The sequence below is a fragment of the Astyanax mexicanus genome, chromosome 15 (assembly GCF_023375975.1).
Source record: "Astyanax mexicanus isolate ESR-SI-001 chromosome 15, AstMex3_surface, whole genome shotgun sequence".
In the NCBI taxonomy this organism is placed as follows: domain Eukaryota; kingdom Metazoa; phylum Chordata; class Actinopteri; order Characiformes; family Acestrorhamphidae; genus Astyanax; species Astyanax mexicanus.
In genome coordinates, this window is record NC_064422.1 from 9,833,773 (window position 1) to 9,854,896 (window position 21,124).

The following is a 21,124-nucleotide window of genomic DNA, read 5'->3' on the forward strand; positions in this document are numbered from 1 at the left end:
AATGCTTAAAAAAAAGTGGTGGCTGACTTCACATGTATCTCGCCCTCCTGGTGTTGGGAGCATCGCTAGTGATTTGGGAGAAAAGCATAAAAATAAAGAAAGAAAATAAATGAAAATAAATCAAAGTGACATCAGACCTGTCAGACACGGGACAAGAGTATATATTATATATATTTGCAATGAGAAACTGAGGTTCAACAGTGCTTTCATCATTTCAAACACAGGGAGAACAGATTTAACAGATTGAACAGGTATACAGTATGAGTCCAGCAAAAGAAACCTGATAAACCTGCACATTTTAAGTACACTATATGGACAAAATTATTGGGACACCTGCTGATTGGTTGATACGTGTATAAACATCGCCTTCTTCACCAACAACAAAAAAACTCATTAGAGAGACGAGAGACTCGTAGCTTTATAAAGGGAAATGGATGAGTTTGTTAGCAGCTCATATGTGGAGCATCTTTTGCTGGAGTGGAGAAACAGTAAACAGCTGCTCTGAAGTTCATGCTCAGGTCCAGGAGGTGAACCCCAGGTGGTTTGCTTTTGCTGTTTTTTTGTTGCACCAAGAGATAGAGTGTGGGTATGAGAGAGAAGCGTATAGCGCTAATGCTAATGTGTAAAAGCGTAAAAAAAGACGCATAAATTCAGATTTGACCGTTCACATTAATGTCGCATGTACATGAATCGTATATGTATCCAATTTGGGCTCACATATAAAAGTGACTTAAATCTGATTTGAAAAAAAAAATGGATTTGGCATGTTCACACAGCCATGAAAAAATTTGATTTGACCCAGATTGAGCAAAAAAACAGATTTGAGTCACTTTAGCCTGGTGATGTGAACATTGCCGAAGAGAGGATTTTTGAGAAGCTTAATTTTGTCACGATTGTTTATAAATATATATATATATATATATATATATATATATATATATATATATATATATATATATATATATATAATATATATATATATATATAATATATATATATATATATATATATATATATTAAAATGTCCAGATACATGTAGATGGAGCCTTAAAAACCTTTAGTGACTAAATGCATTAATTAGAAGAGGTTCCCTCAAACATTTGAACATATAGTGTACATTATTCATTATTCCAATATTTTTCCAGTATCTGAATGTGCTGATCTGCTGTAATAGTTTAATAATGGTTTTATAATCTGATGTGGTTTTACTGTGCGTAACAGCATGCTATTTGCACACAAATAGGAACTAGATTGAAAATCGATTATGGTAGTTTTGGTACTGTATGCAGTTTATTCCACGACCATTCCCGACGTATAACTGTAACACTGAAAATAAGAGTATCTGCAGGCAGGTTAGGACGGTTATATTATTAATATTGATATTGGTTTGGGGATCATACGTGGGATTACTGACTTTGTAACAACATAAAATCATAATTATCGTCTCATAACCAGTATGATAACAGCGCTCGTCAAGAGCATTTATGCCACAAAACATAATAAACATAATAATAGATAGAAACTAACGCAAATAAACAAATAATAACAAAACAATAAGTTACAGTTGGGATTTGTAACACACGAAAGTGTCGTCAACAAAAACAACAATAAATTAGAAAATGATTTTGTCGATTATGTACAGTCTGTTTTTTTGAAAGTTTTTTTTATGGAAATATTCTTCTCTAGGCAAAAAGCAAAAATAAACTAAAATACATAATTCATAATTCCAAAAGGGATAAGGCAGCTTAATATATCTGATCTTCTCTTTTTACCTAGAAATTCAGGGTTGTCTCTGGGGTTTACATTTTAGTTTATACAAGTATTACATATATATATATATATATTTATATATTTATGTATAGATACATACAGTAGATAGTGCTGGTAAAGATCTACTCCAACGTTCTGCATTGAGGTCGGCTTGCAAAAGTATTCATACCCCTTTGAACTTTTTTTTTCTATTTTGTCACCCTATAACACTATATAAAAATTTTATTGAGATTTTAAGTGTTAGAGCAACACAAAGTAACGCATTATTGTAAAGTGGAAGAAAATGATACATAGTTTTCAAAATGTATATCAAATAAAATAAATATACCAAAACCCCATATCAATACTTAGTAGAGTAAGTCATTTGAGGTTTATCTTTACCAGCTTTGCTCTTCAAAACACTGATATTTTTACTCCATTCTACCTTATCAATTCATGGCGTGTGACAATGTCTTTCTTTCAACAAAGGTTTTCTATATCTTTTTTCCACTCTTCCATAAAGGCCAGATTTGTGGAGCACTACTTAAAGTTTTCCCACCTAAGCTGTGGATTTCTACAGCTCCTCCAGAGTGACCATAGGCCACTTTTGGCTGCTTCTCTCTGACCAGTGCTCTCCTTGCTTATTCTGTCAGTTTGGGTGGACCATGGCCATGTTTTGGTAGATGTACTTTTTTCTATTTTTGGATGATGGACTGAACAGTGCTCAGAGGGACGCTCAAAGCTTGGAATATGTTTTCATAACCTAACCCTTTAGATTTAGCTTTAAACTTCTCCATGACTTTATCTTTGACCTGTCTGGTGATTTCATTGGTCTTCATAAAGCTGTTTGTTCATGACCAAACCACTGAGGCCTTCACAGAACAGCTGTATTTATACTGAGACTACATTACACACAGCTGTATGACTCTATTAACTAATTAAGTTAATAAACTTTCAAAAGCAGTTGGTCTACCTTAAAATCTCAATTAAATATATTTAAAGTTTTTGGATGTAACATGACAAAATGTGACAAAAAGTTCAAGGGTTACAGATACTCTTGCAAGACACTGTATTTGGCCTTAGAGCGGGACGTTGGAGAGAAATCTTCCTGTTACTTTAGTTTTACGCTTCGGTTGCTATTAACAGTGCACTCTATCATCTACAAAATAATACATTCCGAATCCCTGAGCCGTCTCTTCTCTCAGACCGCCAGGGATTAGTTTTAGTTTTACTGAGACGAGAGAGGTCACCAGCAACCTACAATTTTTCCTTATATATATTGTATAATGTATTTATTAATGTGTCGGTGTAAAGTGTTTTCTTTTATAGCTTGCAAAGTTTAAGAGCGTCGTAATTACTTACTTATGATGTTTTTTAGTCTAACCAATTGGATTTGGAGGTTCCATCTCATTGATTTTCACATTAAAATTTGTTTTACAACAGTTGATTTCCTGATCATGTTCGCAGCAACATTGACATGCCTATACAGACAACCCCTTTAGTGGCTTATATAATGCATATTAATAACGCTGCATATCGGCTCGGTTTGCTCAAACGTGCAGCGGACACAGGCTTGGCCATTTTTTTGGAGTCTTTTACGAGTCTTTAGCTCTCATCTTCTACTAAAGCAGTCCTACATGTAGTAATGGGTCTCGGAGCTAATCATGGTACCGTGCTGTACTGTACTATAGTACAATAGCGCTACTCCATTACAGTCCCCACTCAGGTCCAGTTCTTCAGTTGCACTTGTTTGTGTGACCCACGCTGTTCCCACTCTGTCCTCCACCCCGAGTCTCTCCTGCTGCTCCTCTCTCTTCTCCTAGTGGCTCATGGTGATGGGCATGTCCAGAGCGGCCATCCGACTGCTGTAGCCATTGGCCGGCTGAGAGGACTGGGGGTGTGACCCCTGCGAGTCCAGGCAGGAAGAGGCGGGGCCTTCGGGAGATCGGTAGCGCGAGGAGCGTCCAGTGAACAGGCGGAGAGCTCCCTTACAGATGAGGGAGAACCAATAGAGCTGTGGAGCCATGAGGAGACCCGCCCCCACGTTACACTGCCAGGGCACCGCCAGCGGGACCAGGTAGAAAGGGATGGAGGCGTAGCTGCAGGTGGAGAGATAAAGAAGAAGAAACAAACGGGTTCTGAAGGGCAGAAAACGACAAACAGGAAACAGAAAAAATACTTTCCAAAACCAAGAACCAGTTTACTCAATAATAACTTCATAAAACACTCTGGATATTAATGATATCATAATATCAGTCTGGAAATTAATGCTATTAGAACTTCATTCTGGTTATTAAAAGTTCATTCTGGATATTAATGTTACTATAATATTATAACTTCATACTGATTTTAATGCTATTATCACATTGCACATTGTAAATTCATACTGGATATTAATGTTATTATAACAATTTAATTCTGAATATTAATTTTATTATAACATTATAACTTTATACTGGATTTCAATGTTATTATCACATTGTAACTTTATACTGGAAATTAATGTTATTATAACATATCTTTATACTGGACATTAGTGTTATTATAACATAACTTCATACTGGATTGTAATGGTATTATAACATTGTGACTTCACTCTGCATATTAATGTTATTACAACATAATGCCACACTGGGTTGAATTGTTATTATCACATTGTAACTTGATACTGACTATTAATGTTATGATAACATATTTTTTTTCTTTTGGACATTAATGTTATTATAACACTGTAACTTTATTCTGGATATTAATGTTATAATAACAATTTATTTCTAGATATTTATGCTGTTATAACATAACATCCTACTGGATATTAAGGTTATTATGACATTGTAACTTCATACAGGGTATTAATGTTATTATAACATTCATTTTCAGAATTAATTCTGGATATTAATGTAACTAGAAGTTAATTCTGGTTATTGATGTTATTACAAAAGTTTTACTTGATTCTGAATATTTATGTCATTATAATTAATAATTATAAATAAGAATAATAAATTCTGGATATCAATGTTATTTTAACATTATTATTTACATTTGGATATTAATGTTATTAGAACTATGTCTATGCTGGATGTGCTACAGCGCTCTCAGTCTGGATCTGGATGTACATGCTGTTTTTATATTTGTGTAAATGCTGGTTTGGAACTAGAAACTGGTAGTCTGTGATTCTGAATGCTGCTATTATACAAAACTGTCCCAGTTTGGTAATAGAGAGAAAGGGAGCGAGAAATAGAGAGAGAGAGAGAGAGAGAGAGAGAGAAAGAAAGAGAGAAGGAAAGCCAGAGGAAGGGATGTGAAGAGCCATACCTGCCATAAACATAGTAGAGGTAGGGGAAGAGAAGGATTCGACAGATGAAGAAAGTGATCAGCATGAGCGCCCCATTCACTTTGTGAAGTAGCGTGTGCTGCAGCTTGTACTGAGAGAGAGTGCAAGTGAAAGGGTAAACACAAACAAGCAATCCAACTCTTAACGGAGAATTAAAAGAGACACGAGGAAACAGGGGCAACAGAACAGTAAGGCTGACAAAAGAAGAAAAGAAGAAACATATGTAGTGTGTTTTAGCTATAAGCAGAAAACTGAAATGAAGTAAAACAGGTGGTTGTTAGCAAAGCAGTTCCTGAACAATTCAGCCGAGATGGACGGGAGTGCAAATCACAAGCATTGTAAGCCTGCTGGGAGCATCGGCTAAAAGTGCTGTATTCCAGAATGCTGGAGGAGAAAAATGGTGGGCTATTTGACAAGAATTTGTACTTGTTATAATGTTTCACTGCATCCGAAGTCCATTTCACCCCAGATTTGTCCCTTATATTACAATAGAAGTAATTGTAAATAGAGTTTATTTCGGGTTATGTTAGAGAATTTTTATTGCTCCATTCATCAAGAAATGTTGACACAGTTTGTGTGTTCAAATGATGTAGTAAACTAAAAATGGACAAAAATACAAAGGGAGAAAGGCTCCAAATGGTACAGCGGACTAAGGCGTTGCCACTATGTTCAGGAGATCACTGGTTCGAATCCCGATCATGCAGTTTGCCTTCAGCTGCCGGAGCCCAGAGAGAGCACAATTGGCCTTGCTCTCTCTGGGTGGGTACAGTAGACGGTGCTCTTCCCCCTTATCACTCCTAGGGTGATGTGGATCAGCACAGGGCGTCTGATAGGGAGAGTCCTAATAAGTGGATTGGGTAATTGACCTTGTAAATTGGGGAGAAAATGTGTTAATTTTTTTTTTTTAATATACAGTGAAAGTTTTCATGGAATGCCCTAATATTTGTATCTACACAGATTCTTGTTAACTCTACAAGAACACTGAAATTCATTTCAAAGTCATCCTTTACTGAGCACTGGGGCTATACCAGCCTGCGTGGTGGGCATCAGGTAGGAAATACCCCAGTACCTGAGTAAATCTAAAAATAATTCTAAAGCATGAATTAATTGTCCTGCAGTTGACACACCACATCTATCTTGAAGAGAGAGTCCTCTGGGTGCTCTTGAGAATCAGCACACACATTTAGCCATGTTAGGTACAGACACCACACTTGGCCGTGTGCCATGCTACTCAATGCCTCGCAATGATGGAGGCTGAGGGGGGCTGGAGAAGGAGGATATTGTATCTCGTGTTAAAGCTAGTCTAAATTCAGGAGGCTATATTGGGCTGCAAGAGGCTCAGAGAGGGCGGCTGGGAGAAAGACCCGAGAAATGTACATGACGATAGTTCTACATATCAAGAGATAGTTTGCTATCTGATTTACACTCCCTCACACCAAATATACCCATTGGGATTGATTTTTCTCATCTTTCTGCATTGTGTCACATAGATTTAATCAAACATCTAAAATATTTTTGGCATCTAAAGTTTATTTCCTATATATATAAGTTTTGATCCTATAGTAACAGTCAAAAGTTTCTAACACACACCATAAATTCAGTGCTTTCAGTAAATAAATACTAATACTAGTAAACAAAAAGTGATAAACCAGAATATGTTTTATATTTTAGATAAGCACCTCTTGCTTGGATGTCTCTGCTGGATTTTCTCAGTCAGCTTTATGAAGTAGAGTCACCTGGAATTCCGGCTTTCAGTTAACAGCTGTGCTGAACTCATCAAGAGTTAATTACTTGAATTTCTTGTCTCTTAATAAAGTGTTTGAGAGCATCAGTTAAAGTAAAGTAGTGAGTTAGAGTAGAGTTACAGGTATACAGTGAATAGTGAATATTTGAGTATGTTCTAATCCAGATTATGAGAAGCAACAACTACTCAACTAAATAAAAAAAAAATACTTTAAGAAATGAAGGTCAGTCAATCTGAAGAATTTTAAGAACTTTCAAAGTATTCTCAAGTGCAGTCACAGCAAAGAACATCAAAAATGTTAGGATGAAACTGGCTCTTATCAGGACTGCATCAGAGTATTTTGGTTTGTTTAAGAAAAGAAAAAGAATAAAATAAACACACTGAATGAAAAGGTGTGTCCAAAATGTTGACTGGTACTGTAGACAAAACGTAATGGAAGCAAATTTTTCCCATATTAACCCAATTAGCATAGTGCTCAATTTTGATTTTAATAACTTTAATAATTAATATGTTAGAATCCTGCATATAGTTTTCTGGTGCATTCAGTGCACAGGTCATCTACAAGGCAGAATATATATATATATATATATATATATATATATATATATATATATATATATATATATATATATATATATATATATATATATACATATACAATTTAATTCACTTAATTTGTAATTAATTATATTTTAATCTAATATAATGCATCTTAGCATCATCACATAAAAAAACGTATGAAACCTAAATCTAGTTCTGTGTTGTTTCACTTTACTATTTAATTAATTATATCATAATTGTAGCAGAAAACTTCATTAACTTGACATACTGTAAATCTGTCAATTGTTCTTTGTATAGTATCAGCATTTAATAAATGAATGGACCAATAAAATAACTTTTTGCATGACAGTGAAAACATATTACTGTAGTTTTTTATTTTAATAAATTTGATTTTATGGGATAATTTATTGCATTATCATACTGGTACTGATCATATTACTTGGCTGTAAATGTCTAATAGATTTGCCTATGTGGCTGCTGACACTGTTAGACTGTAAACTGTAATCTATTAATATGGATTTATAGAATATGAGGCAAATAACAAATAAATTCACGTTTTAAGATGTGCTGAACACTGAGGGGGATCACGTGGGAACCACATAAAGTGCAGTAGCTGTTAGCTGCAGGTTCTAAATGCTTTTATACAATTATGATCAGATATTAAGAATTCCTGAAAGAACTGCATCAGACGTGTCCATTTGTACACAAAGAAGCTCCGACATAAATCGTGAGAAAGGCTGATGATTTTCATGTCAGGACTTGCATATTGACAAGCGGTTTATTTTCACTTTACCCCGGCCCACAGAGACTACCTTAGATTTCCATGCTGAGTCAGCATCTTCTATCTGCAGCGTGCTCCTCACGACCAGGCCGTAAAAAAGACGCATTAAGGTAGGATGTAATCACTGCACGCTAAATATTGCATGCGGCATTGTTTAAGAAAAGGCGGGAGTGATGAATCAGTATAAAAATACCGCAGGGAGGAGAGGTGGAGTGAAAAACACTTATCTGATCAATAATGAATGTACCTGAATGAGGATTTTGCATAGGCAGACGGAGGGAGTGCTGAGTTCAGCTAGGAACATGACGCCCTGGAAGTAATCGCCTTTCCCCTGCCTCCAGAACTGCCAGAGTGAGAGAGAAGACAGACAGCACACTGTTAGGGCCAGATCAGGGTTACACTCGGGTTGCAGCAGTTAAAACCCATTTAGAAGAACCCATTTAGAAGAACCCATTTAGAAGGACTAGTACGTTCCAGGTGCTTCAGAATTAGCAGAGCACAATAATTTAATTTCTCTCCACCCGCACCCTCACCCCACTTTGCCTCCGCTAAAAGGTCTCAAAGCTAAAAAGTGGTACACTCCTCTGAGGCTATGGAGGAATGCCAGGGAGCCCATTAATATTCATGCTGCCCCTTCATACGCTTTGGAACAGTTTATTTTCAGAAGCCACACTCCCATTCTGGGTATTTAAATGAGTGGCATTTGTGGCATCAGGACTAAACCACAGAAAACAACCTCAAACACGGCTCTGTAAATGTAACAGACTCCAAAAACATGAAGACTGCTGACATAACACAAGTAAAAAAAAAAGTGGTAGTAGGTAGTAAGAGATGAAATTTAATAGGGCAAAATTGAGAGTTATAGAAAAAAATGCCCTTTTTACCCATAAACAACTATTAATCGTATTAAATCCAGCATCCTTTTCAGTTCAAAGACTACTAGCTGCACTCTGAGTCACCAATCTGGACTTCCTTTTTTCAAACTACAAAACCAAAAAAAAAAAGTGCCAGGGTTCCATGGCGACCGTTACCACAGAGACGGGGAAGCACACAGTGACCATGACGACGTGGTGCAAGACCATGAGGAACTCTCGGCGGAGGTAGCTGGCCAGAGCCACGGATTTCAGCTTGGGACCGCTGTCCACCTCGTGACCTTTGACTTGAAGCTTGTGCCAGTAGCACAGGAACATGGCGTAGATGTCGTACACGAAGTAGGGCACCGCGAACAGGATGTAGGCAGTGGTTAGCCAGTGCCTGAGAGATAGAGAGAATAGAGAATATAACAACAATGGATTAAGATCAAATAATGTAGTCAGTTTATACACCGCCTAGCCAAAAAAAAAAGTCTCCACCTGCATTTAAGTAAGTAAATGATGTGGGGTTGGTTGATGCTGCAGTTGGTCTGCAGGTTTAGGTTCAACAACAGTATGTGCTGAAAGAATGAGGTCAGCTGACTACCTGAATATACTGAATATAGACCAGGTTAATGGATTTTTTCTTCCCTGATGACACAGACATATTCCAAGATGATAATGTCAGGATTAATGGAGCTGGAATTGTGAAAGAGTTCAGGGTTCAGGTAGCATGAGATCATCATTTTCACACATGGACTGAGAGAGTTCACCACAGAGTCCAGATCTTAACCTCACTGAGAATCTTTGGGATGAGCTGGATGGAGAAGAGCTGCTTTGAGCAGTGGTCAGACTCTACCATCATCAATGCTGCTGCAAGATCTTGGTAAAAAATTAATCCAACACTGGACTAAAATAAATCTTGTGAGATTTCAGAAGCTTATTGTAACAATGCCACAGTCAATGTGCAAAACTGCAATCAAAGATAAAGGTCGGCCCAACAAAATATTAGAGTGTGTGACCTTTTTTTTTTGGTGGCAACACGTTAAATGTGCTTGTTAATCTGAAAAATGTATGTATTATAAAAAAACAGTCTGAAGGGGGGGGGGGGGGGGCAAATACTTTTTCATAACACTGTATACTGTATTGTCAACACTGTATTACAGTAGAATCTCATTTATTTTGGATATGGAGAGTGCACAAGATTAGTTAATCACGAATATAAGAAGAAACTAAAGTATTATGTGGATTATGTTAATTTCTTGTTCACTACATCATCACTCACTGTTATTTGTGTAGTTGGATTTTAACATGTGAGCCACACAAGCAGAGCACCTACAGCAGCACAATTGAATGTTCCTAGTATCTTTATTTTTCTTTTAGTTTCTTCAATTCAGGCATCCCATTCTTTGTGGCTGTAGAAACTGTAGGAACATTAAAGTGTAACAGTGATTGAATGAATCTGCACAAACAGCAGCAGTGTTCATATTCTGTAGAACTTACAACAAATCAGTACAAACACAATTACAGGGAAAGATTGTTGTGTAAGTGTTGTGAAATTGAAGATCATCACTTGGCCTCCCTTTATCTGATTACAGAAGCACATCGCTAGTTTTCTGCGTTAAAAATTCATCATTTGTGCAGAAAATCGACTCGCCTCACTCTCATCTGTGCTGAGAAAATCTGAGATTAGAGAGTACCAAATCGAATTACTTTTTAAAACTGAATAAAGCTTCATTTAAAATGTATTGACATAAATATAGAATAAAAGTAAACACTGAACTTACTGGTCCTTAATGATGTCTTCACAGGAGGTTGATATGATACAACCAGCTGAAGAAGCCATGACAGCCTGGATGGACGACACCAACCTAGTGGACATATGGAGCACACGTCAATAACTACAGAGAAGGGAACATGGGTAAAGTTCAGTTTTTGCCACGTTTTTGTGTGTTTTTTTGTAAATGGGAATAATAATAGTAAGCTCTGTATAATATTTATAAAAAGAAGATTTATTTGGAATGCCATTAAACAAAAATATCTGTCAATTTTACTCTCGAACTTATTCACAAATGCTTTGCTCAGCATTTTAAACAGAGAATCGCTGACTATACACTAGAATAGGGAGGAGTTTAATTTTATTTTTCAGATCCTTCATTTAACCCAAAAGAGCCCATGGTGACATACGTGTGTCACAGACCCTTTAAACACTGTGTAAAGATCCTTGCAGGACTCTGTCCATCATTTTAGTCAGTATGTACTTAAGTTACTAAAACTGAACATCCTGAGAGCATCACTACAGGACAGTGTGTGAATCTGTGATCCTTCATCTCACCTATTGTAGGTGAATGTTGGAGAGCTTTAGGGTTACAGTGGTCGAGATAAACCTAAGCTAGCTCCTTTTAAAAGTGTATGTTCCCACAATAAGAAACAAACATGGATGTGCTGTTCACTGAATTTATTTAAAATTGGTATCAATTTGGGGTGGGCGATATGGCACTAAAATAATATCACGATATTTCATGGTATTTTTACAATAACGATATTCTTGGCGATATGACAAAACACGTATGCAAAAAAAAAAAAAATTCAAGAATACACTACTGAAATAAAATGAAAATATAAAAAATGAATAATGGCACCCCCCTAACTAAGATATATATAAAAAAAGAATTTTATCAGATTTGTAATAGAAGTCAATGATCCAGAATGTTGTGATACTAATACTACACTTCAAATATCTCCATGTATCCAAGATTAAAGTAAAATAAATTATAAAATAAATAATTGTAGATATATAATGGGAAATGAGAACAGTGTGAATTATTCTTTTGCTAAAAACAGTAAAAAAAGTAGTGCCCAGATGTGATAATGGCACCATATTTCAGGGTATAATATCGTTCACGATATTCAAAAATGTTGGCGATATTATCGCATATGATATGATATGGCACACCCCTAGTATCAATACCCGGAAATGGGTCTTGGTTCATATGGGCTAAAGAATAAATCTACAGCTCATCCCAAATCACCATCTCAGTTCATCAGTTTTAGATCAGTTTTTACTGTTTACTACATAATTCCCTATTTGTCCCTTAATTGTTGTCAAGTCTTTAATGTTAATCTACAATTTAGAAAATAAATAAAATAAAGAAAAACATTGAATGAGAATATATGTCCAAACTTTTGACTGATACTGTGTCAATCTATTAAATCATAACCCCTGTATTGTAATATCCAGGTCCTTGCCATTAGATAGATAGAGTGTGTGTGTATTGATTTTTATATCCACTGTGTATTGTTTAAGCACACACACACACACACAAACACACAGAACAGCTTCTAAAAGCACAAAGCGTTTTTTTTTTTTACCTGGCAGACACCATGACAGCATCCCCCTCGCTCCATCCCAGACCAGGCAGCTGTTTCAGACACTGCTTGGACAAGAGGAAAAGCCCCGGGAAGAACACGGAGCCTGCGGCCAAGATAAACAGCATGGTCCCAGGTGGCTGAGATAGGGTGATGCTGCGGTCAGGAAACGCTCAAACTGTTCAAGAAGGTCTGCTGTCCTTCCCTCTTTCCCTTCTTCTCTGCAACAGAAGAAGACAGGAGAAATGACCAGGGGTTTCACAGCACACGGATTTAACAATTTTAATATTATTTGTGATTCTATGCAATCACTAGTGATGCCTTAACACCAGGAGGGTAAAAACACACGCCTCCTCCGACACATGTGAAGTTAAGACTCTGTCTCTTTTCAAACCGTGTTCGGAGGAAACCGCAGCTACTCGGTTCTGATACATCAGCTCACAGACGCAGCCTTGTGCTGATCCACATCACCCTAGGAGTGATGAGAGGAAAGAGCGCCATCTACTGTACCCACCCAGAGAGGGCAAGACCAAATGTGCTCTCTCTCAGGGCTCCGGTAGCCGATGGTAAGCTGCATGACCAGGATTCAAACCAGTGATCTCCTGATCATAGTGGCAGTGCTTAGCCCGCTGAACCACTCGGAGCAGTTTATTTTTTAAATAAACATCTACTAAATCTATCAAATGTGAGAGATAACACACAAAAAAATAGAAACACTAACCGCAAATGTAAAAACATAATAATAAAGTGTATGTTGTATAAATGTACATCATTCCATTCCATCAAAAAATCTGAAACTATATTAAACTAAGAATAATATGCTTACATTCAAAAATTCCACCAAAACAGTCCAAATGTGTGGAGTGCTTTATGGATGAGAACTGAAATTTGCATAGCTGTTTAGGTTGCATGCACTCAATATTCTTCACTTACTCTGGAACATTTTTATTTACATGACATAATTTATATGTTAATTATTTATTTAATTATTTTATTTTGTACATTATAATTATTTTACGTAAAATCACAGTATTGGTCTTTATGTTTAACATTTATTTCATGTTTTTATTAATTTTAATCAAAATATGCAAAATAAATGTGATCTCTAGGACATCCGTAGTTAAAATCTTATCGGGATACAATCCAGATACTGGTCACATGTGAAGATCGACTGTACATCTGTAGATCTATAAGTGTAAAAATGTGACCAAATATGGGACCAATAAAAACTGCCAATAGAATATTTATATACTGTCATCTATTAAAGTTTAAGACAATTTATTTATTCCTAATGGGAAAAAATACATTTACCTTATGAAAAACTCCTAAAAAACTCCATTCTTCCTGAAAAATGAAAATAAACATCCACCTAGTTTACCTATAGCCACAATGTTTGATAAATGTTGTGAACAAAATGTATCCTTTATCTTTTTTAGAATGAACTGATTACTGGTTTCCAGGAAAGCTGAAAAATAAACAGACAGAAGATGAGAGAGATGCAGTTTTACATTTCTCTACACTGCTCTTTCCTTTCAGTAATAATGATGTAACTGGTATTTGTGTGAATGAAAATAAGCTCTTTAAACGTGATTTATTCTTTCGCTACAGATTTGTGTAGCCTTTTATGTGGAAACACAGCCATTATGAATGCCTCACATGGTGCCATATGTGACACTGGCTTGAGCAAAATAAGAGCATCACTTGTGAATCAGGTCACATGATGAACATAGACCTCGTTTTTCTGTTGTTGTTGTTGTTGTTGATAGTGATGCTGCTGCTGCTGCTGCTGATGATGAGGACATATGCCACTGTTCTGGAAAGCAGTTCTACTCTGTGCAGTTACGTGCTGCAGGGAAACTGAGAATACTAGACTTGCACCAGTAAATACCTCAAAATTATTATAAAGGTTATTTTTGTTTATATTTTTTTAACATTTCTGTGTAAAATGTTACACAATTAGAAACAGTATTAACCAAAATATATATTTTGTTTAAAGAGCCCATATCTCCCACATATTTATTTTATTTTACATTTCTCCTGACACACATGTACAACCTGTATTTAACCAGTTAATTAAAAATTTAAGCTGTGACCAGTCTATGTAAGAACCATATAGCTAAATAATGTAACCCAAAAAATGTAAAATTTAGTGAATTGTTAAATTGAGTTTGTGGGAAGTCAAATATGGACAAAAATAAAGCCAGATCTGAACAACGAAGCTCTAAGTCATTAGAAGCTCTAAGTCATTATTTTGAGAAGAAAATAGTTTGTACAGAAGGTGTTATATGTTAGGCAGAAGGCTACACAATATTTCGTTTTCCATATTTAAATAATCTCAGAATAATGCAATAGTATCCTTAAATCATGACTTTCGTCTCTCAAAACATTTGTATCTCAAAATAATGAGAAAATATTACCAAACAACGACTTACTATCACAAATAAATGATTTAGTATCCCCCAATAATGACTTAGTACGTTATCTCCAAATAATGACATAAATTTCAAAACAATGAGATACTATCCCAAAATAATGCAATAGTATCCAAAAATAATGCAGTCGTATACCAAAACAATGACTTAGCACAGGGGTGTCAAACTCATTTTGGCCGAGGGCCACATTGGCATATTGGCTGTCCTCCGAGGGCCAGATGTAACTTATAAATATAAGAAAATGTAACCAAATGTAATATATGTAAATGAATGTAATTACTCCTTAATGTTAAATAACTCTCAATATATTATTTATTCAATCAAATATTACAGTTGCATGGAAAAAATGTTTGCTTGTTGCTCTATTAACATAAATCCTGTTATGAAATCCAAAAACTCCATCAATCAAGAACCAAACTATACAAGTGAATAGAAATGACATAAAATACAAGTTATATTAACTTTGATCAAAACGTTTGATACTGAAAAGAGGCTTAATAAATATAAAATCAAAAATTGTGAGCTGTGACAGATTTAGCATTTCCTCATCCAACCACTAGTGGGAGCTGCAGCAGCACAAGCCCACAGTCTTTACTGAGTCAGAGCTACAGCCCAGCCACGGGCTACAGGACTCAGCTGAGCCAGTCTGGAGCGTTTTTAAAATTTTAAGTTCTTCTGTGTATGAAATAAAATAACCCCACTAACCGGATAATACAGCTCTCTACAGTTCATATTTCAGCCCAAGCAGCTAACAGCAGCAGTTTAGAGCAGCCATCCCGGAGTCACTGCTCGGATTACATTATAAACAGGTCAGTTATCGCGCTGCTAACCTCAGGATGTTTATAACTACGGAGTTTAGTGGACACACCACGGCTGCAAAGTTAGACTGTTGAAGAAATCAGTAAAGGCTGGTTAGATAAGTGATTCACCTCCTCGTCCTTTGCTGAGGTGAAACTGCGACTAGCGATGTCACAGTGATGTTTATTAACCTCATTAAAACAGATTTTATCAGCTATTGTCTTATAAATATTTACACATAATTTATATCTCTTCTAAAAAGCGTTTATTTTCGTCAGTAACACAAAATGCATACCGGTCTTTCGCCTTGAAGCACAGCCGTCCGTCTGCATCAACTTTTCTTTTTCTGGATATTATGGGATAAACATGTCTCAATTCCACCCGCGAAGTTACACCTTCCCTCCGGCAGGGTTTCCACATCAATGACTACACTGCCGTGTAGTGGCAGTAAGCCGTAACTTTGCGGGTAATACAATCGACAAGCATTGTGGGAAATGTATTTTTTGGTCAAAGAACGCTTCTGACCTATTTATTATAGACACTAAGATTTTACAAGCTCTCGCGGGCCACATAAAAAGACGTGGCGGGCCACATTTGGCCCGCGGGCCTTGTGTTTGACACATGTGACTTAGCATCTCAATATAAGGAGACAGCATCTCAACAAAACGACTTAGTATCTCAAAGTAACGACTTATCTCAAAATTACTAAATTTCAAAATAATAAGACACTATCCCAAAATAATACAATAATATCCGAAAATAATGATTTAGAATCTCAAAATAAGGAGACAATATCTCAAAACAACTCAAAATAACGACTTATTGTCTTCAAAATTATAAATTAGTTTCTCAAAGAAAATTTATTTTTATCTTAAAATTATGACTTAACTTAATATCGCAAAATAACAACATAGTATATCAAAATAATGAGATAACATCTCAAAAAAACGACTTACTATGACAAATAAATGATTTAGTATCTCCCAATAATGACTTAACAACGTTATCGCCAAATAATGACTTCAAAATTTCAAAATAATGAGAAACTATCCCAAAATAATGCAATAGTACCCAAAAATAATGCAGTAGTATACCAAAACAATGACTTAGCATCTCAACATAAGGAGACAGTATCTCAACAAAACGACTTAGTATCTCAAAGTAACGACTTATTATCTCAAAATTCAGACTTAAAATTTCAAAATAATGAGAGAGTTTCCCACACTAATGAGACACAATTCCAAAATAATACAATAGTATCCGAAAATAATGACTTAGCATCTCAACACAAGGCAAAATAACGACTTTTTGTCTCCAAAATTATGAATTAGTGTCTCAAAGAAAATAATTTTTTATCTTAAAATTATAACTTAATATCGCAAAATAACAACACAGTATATCAAAATAAGGAGAGAACTTCTCAAAATAACGACTTAATATACCCAAATAAAGACTTAGCATCTCGAAAATGACTTAAAGCTCAAAATACTAAATTAGTATCTTAAAATAATGACTAAGCAGTTCAGTTGATACTGAAGGAGAAATGTGTGCTATATAACTGTTATAATAGTTATTATTGTTATTATTATAGTTAACAGTATTCAGGCCGCGGTGCTCTCTGTGCGCTGAAGCCCAGCAGCTGTGCGGCCTCGGGGGGTGCATGTGATCCCGGGCAGCGCTGCTGAGCTAGCTGTGAGCTAACGCTGACAGTAATGATGCTGCGCTGAAATACGCATTGCGCTACTGGGTTCATATGCGAGTGTTCCGGTCCACCTTAACTGGTGCAGCAGTTCTATTGTGGCGCTTGAGGCGTCAGAGTGGAACTGCTGCAGCATTTAAGGTGGAACGGAATAATATTCGCGTACGAAGCAACTTCAGCATCACAAGCTGAGAAAATATAGAGCAAGCCAGCTAAGACTCAGTGTTTAGCTCTTTTAGCATGTTCTAACCCCAGTCAAATTACAGAAGATAACCTACATTCACAGCGCGGCTCCGCGAGTCCGGTCAGCGGCCTGAGGAGAGCCGATTCCCGGCGAGCAGCGCAGTCCGGCTCCCGCTCTCCTCCCGGCTCAGCGACATGCTTCAGCGCTCCTCTCTCTCTCCCGCTGTGTGTGCGCTCCGCTCGCAGAGGGAAAAATGTTTTTCCTCGATAAATATGTCACACTTCCCTCTCACCCTCTCCCGGGGTGATTCAGGAGCCTGAAATCTCACTCTTTATCACCCCGTTACCTCCGCCACCGCCGCTCAGCGCTCCACAGTTCAAAGGAAGAGATCCGCGTTGTATCACAGTCTCTCCTTATCATTTCTTTTTCCACCCGTATCCAGGCGTGAGGTCCCGCCCTCCTGCGCTTGGATTGGCGGGTGTGTCGGAATGGCAGGCAGGTAGCCAATCGATGAGAGGGAAGTGCGGAATACAGGTGGGAAAAATAGCGTTCGCTCTTAAATGCTGTGGTATCGATTTAGCAGCAGGGCAGCGCAATCAGGGTCCACATAAATAAGAGTGATGTGGCGATATTTAATATTATATAATTTAATATCGAATATCGAACTGCAATAAAATCAAATAATAAAATTAACTGTAAACAGGGTGATCAAGCTCAAAAATGCTTTGCATGCATTTAAACTTCAGTGACATCCTTTTTTTAATCCATAGGGTTTAATATGATACACTAGCTTTAACTAGCAGTGTGACAAGGCACTCATCTCACATGACATGGTGAGACAAGATTTTAACTATATATACAGTTGTGGTCAAAAGTTTACATACACTTGTAAAAAAACATAATGTTATGGCTGTCTTGAGTTTTCAATAAGTTCTACAACTCTTATTTTTCTGTGATAGAGTGATCGGAACACATACATGTTTGTCACAAAAAACAGTCATAAAATTTGGTTCTTTCATAAATTTATTATGGGTCTGCTGAAAATGTCACCAAATCTGCTGGGTCAAAAATATACATACAGCAACAAAATTTGTCAATTTTGGTGATGTAGCGAGTTGTGTCAATCAAATTAGCTTCATGTCATGGCCTCTTCACTTCTTGTAAGTGATTCTGATTGACTACAGCTGTTGACTTCTCATGAGCCCATTTAAATAGGGCTCATTTGACCCAGTGATTAGACTCAGCTACAAAAGCTACAATGGGAAAGTCAAAGGAACTCAGTGTGGATCTGAAAAAGCGAATTATTGACTTGAACAAGTCAGGGAAGTCACTTGGAGCCATTTCAAAGCAGCTACAGGTCCCAAGAGCAACTGTGCAGACAATTATACGCAAGTATAAAGTGCATGGAACAGTTGCGTCACTGCCACGATCAGGAAGAAAACGCAAGCTATCACATGCTGCCGAGAGGAGATTGGTCAGGATGGTCAAGAGTCAACCAAGAATCACCAAGAAGCAGGTCTGCAAGGATTTGGAAGCTGATGGAACACAGGTGTCAGTCTCCACAGTCAAGCGTGTTTTACATCGCCATGGACTGAGAGGCTGCCGTGCAAGAAAGAAGCCCTTGCTCCAGAAAAGGCACCTTAAGACTCGGCTGAAGTTTGCTGCTGATCACATGGACAAAGATAAAACCTTCTGGAGGAAAGTTCTCTGGTCAGACGAAACAAAAATTGAGCTGTTTGGCCACAACACCCAGTAATATGTTTGGAGGAGAAAAGGTGAGGCCTTTAATCCCAGGAACACCATGCCTACTGTCAAGCATGGTGGTGGTAGTATTATGCTCTGGGGATGTTTTGCTGCCAGTGGAACTGGTTCTTTGCAGAAAGTAAATGGGATAATGAAGAAGGAGGATTACCTCCAAATTCTGCAGGAAAACTTAAAACCATCAGCCCGAAGGTTGGGTCTTGGGCGCAGTTGGGTGTTCCAACAAGACAATGACCCAAAACACACATCAAAAGTGGTAAAGGAATGGCTAAACCAGGCTAGAATTAAGGTTTTAGAATGGCCTTCCCAAAGTCCTGACTTAAACCCCATTGAGAACATGTGGACAGTGCTAAAGAAACGGGTTCATGCAAGAAAACCATCACATTTAGCTGAACTGCACCAATTCTGTCAAGAAGAGTGGTCAAACATTCGACCTGAAGCTTGCCAGGAGCTTGTGGATGGCTACCAAGCGCCTAGTTGCCGTGAAAATGGCCAAGGGACATGTAACCAAATACTAATGTTGCTGTATGTATATTTTTGACCCAGCAGATTTGGTGACATTTTCAGCAGACCCATAATAAATTTATGAAAGAACCAAATTTTATGACTGTTTTTTGTGACAAACATGTATGTGTTCCGATCACTCGATCACAGAAAAATAAGAGTTGTAGAACTTATTGAAAACTCAAGACAGCCATAACATTATGTTTTTTTACAAGTGTATGTAAACTTTTGACCACAACTGTATATATATATATATATATATATATATATATATATATATATATTTAAATTATTTAACTTAGTGAGTTAAATGAGATTTGAATGAGATAGACGAGTTTCTCAAAATAGCAATTTAGTACCTCAAAATAATGATATCTTAAAATGTGTATATATATTACAAAATGCAAAACTGCAGGTGAATTTTTAAATATTTGTAATCATCTTGTAATTGATGTAAATGTTCACTCAGATTCTGAAATAGGTATGATTTATTACATGTCAAGAAACAGAAAAGTATGTGAGTACTGCAGCTGGTTTTACCATAAACCCAACAACTTCTCTCCCGTATGATCTCTCATGAGTCTCTTTAGTCCTTTTTCAGAACTGTTGTTAGAATCCCCTCACTGAGGGTTCTGTTTTCAACTGGCAATCCGCTTTGAGGGTTCTATACAGACTTGGCACCCTATGACAAAATTGCCCGCTGTATGCAGTTTACACCTAAAGCTCTCCAGAGGTACCTGCACGAAGCAGATCCTTTTTACTCCTGCAAATTTTGAGATGGGAGCTTCATGGTGAACATCACCCTGTTATTGGGTCACTGTACGCCCCTCCTTAAAGCATTTTTGGTAGGTATTGACCACTACATACCAGAAACACTCCACAAAACCTGCCTGATGCTTGAGAGATGTTCAATCCCAGTCGTCTTGAACATCACAGTTTGGCTCTTTTTCTGTTTTCACATCGTTTATTATTTCAGTATCTAATAAAACATGATTTATTTAAAATGTACACACAGCTGATGTTTGCATCGTTTTATAGGTGTGATCTGCCTGATCTGAACACAGAGCAGCAGCACTATTAGAGCAAACTTGAGAGAAGAAGGACAGTAGAAGCAGGATTACTGAGATTATGGTCTAAATGCAGAGGAGAGGATTTCATGGCATTTAATCTGACAATGTTTATTCAGAAATGCATAAAAAGGGCAGCGCAGATTATGACACACTGGCTGTTGGGGGGAGGAGAGCAGTGCAGCAGCAGACCTGTGTAAGAGCTCAGTTAGAGAAGAGATCTGTGTAGGGTCAGTCCACCGTTCCCCACATATAATCAGACAACAGAACAGCAGGGAAAGTTCAAATCT

The 21,124-nt window shown here is 37.0% G+C and overlaps 1 protein-coding gene across 2 annotated transcripts; it reads right to left on the minus strand.

Annotated features, from left to right (window-relative positions):
- Nucleotides 1-996: 996 nt before the first annotated feature.
- On the minus strand, nucleotides 997-17,903 carry tlcd3bb (TLC domain containing 3Bb). 2 transcript variants are annotated; one of them, XM_007248686.4, is made up of 7 exons: nucleotides 17,597-17,903; nucleotides 12,393-12,605; nucleotides 10,808-10,891; nucleotides 9,201-9,423; nucleotides 8,417-8,512; nucleotides 5,065-5,174; nucleotides 997-3,848 (listed from the first exon to the last, which is right to left on the minus strand). In XM_007248686.4, exons 2-7 carry the CDS (start codon nucleotides 12,515-12,517, stop codon nucleotides 3,569-3,571), a joined length of 918 nt encoding a protein of 305 aa, XP_007248748.1. In that variant the 5' UTR covers nucleotides 12,518-12,605; nucleotides 17,597-17,903; the 3' UTR covers nucleotides 997-3,568. The 2 variants fall into 2 exon arrangements, with proteins under 2 accessions (XP_007248748.1, XP_007248747.1); XM_007248685.4 differs by having other exon boundaries at nucleotides 12,393-12,610.
- Between the last annotated feature and the right edge of the window lie 3,221 nt (nucleotides 17,904-21,124).

Bases quoted from the DNA above. Each gene is read 5' to 3' on its own strand.
- tlcd3bb (XM_007248686.4), bottom strand. From the start codon at position 12,517: ATGCTGTTTATCTTGGCCGCAGGCTCCGTGTTCTTCCCGGGGCTTTTC. The intron at 8,513-9,200 runs GTAACGGTCGCC...TCACTCTGGCAG, and splicing joins TGTGCTTCCCCGTCTCTGTG to TTCTGGAGGCAGGGGAAAGG. The intron at 5,175-8,416 runs GTACATTCATTA...ACTCTCTCTCAG, and splicing joins TATGCAAAATCCTCATTCAG to TACAAGCTGCAGCACACGCT.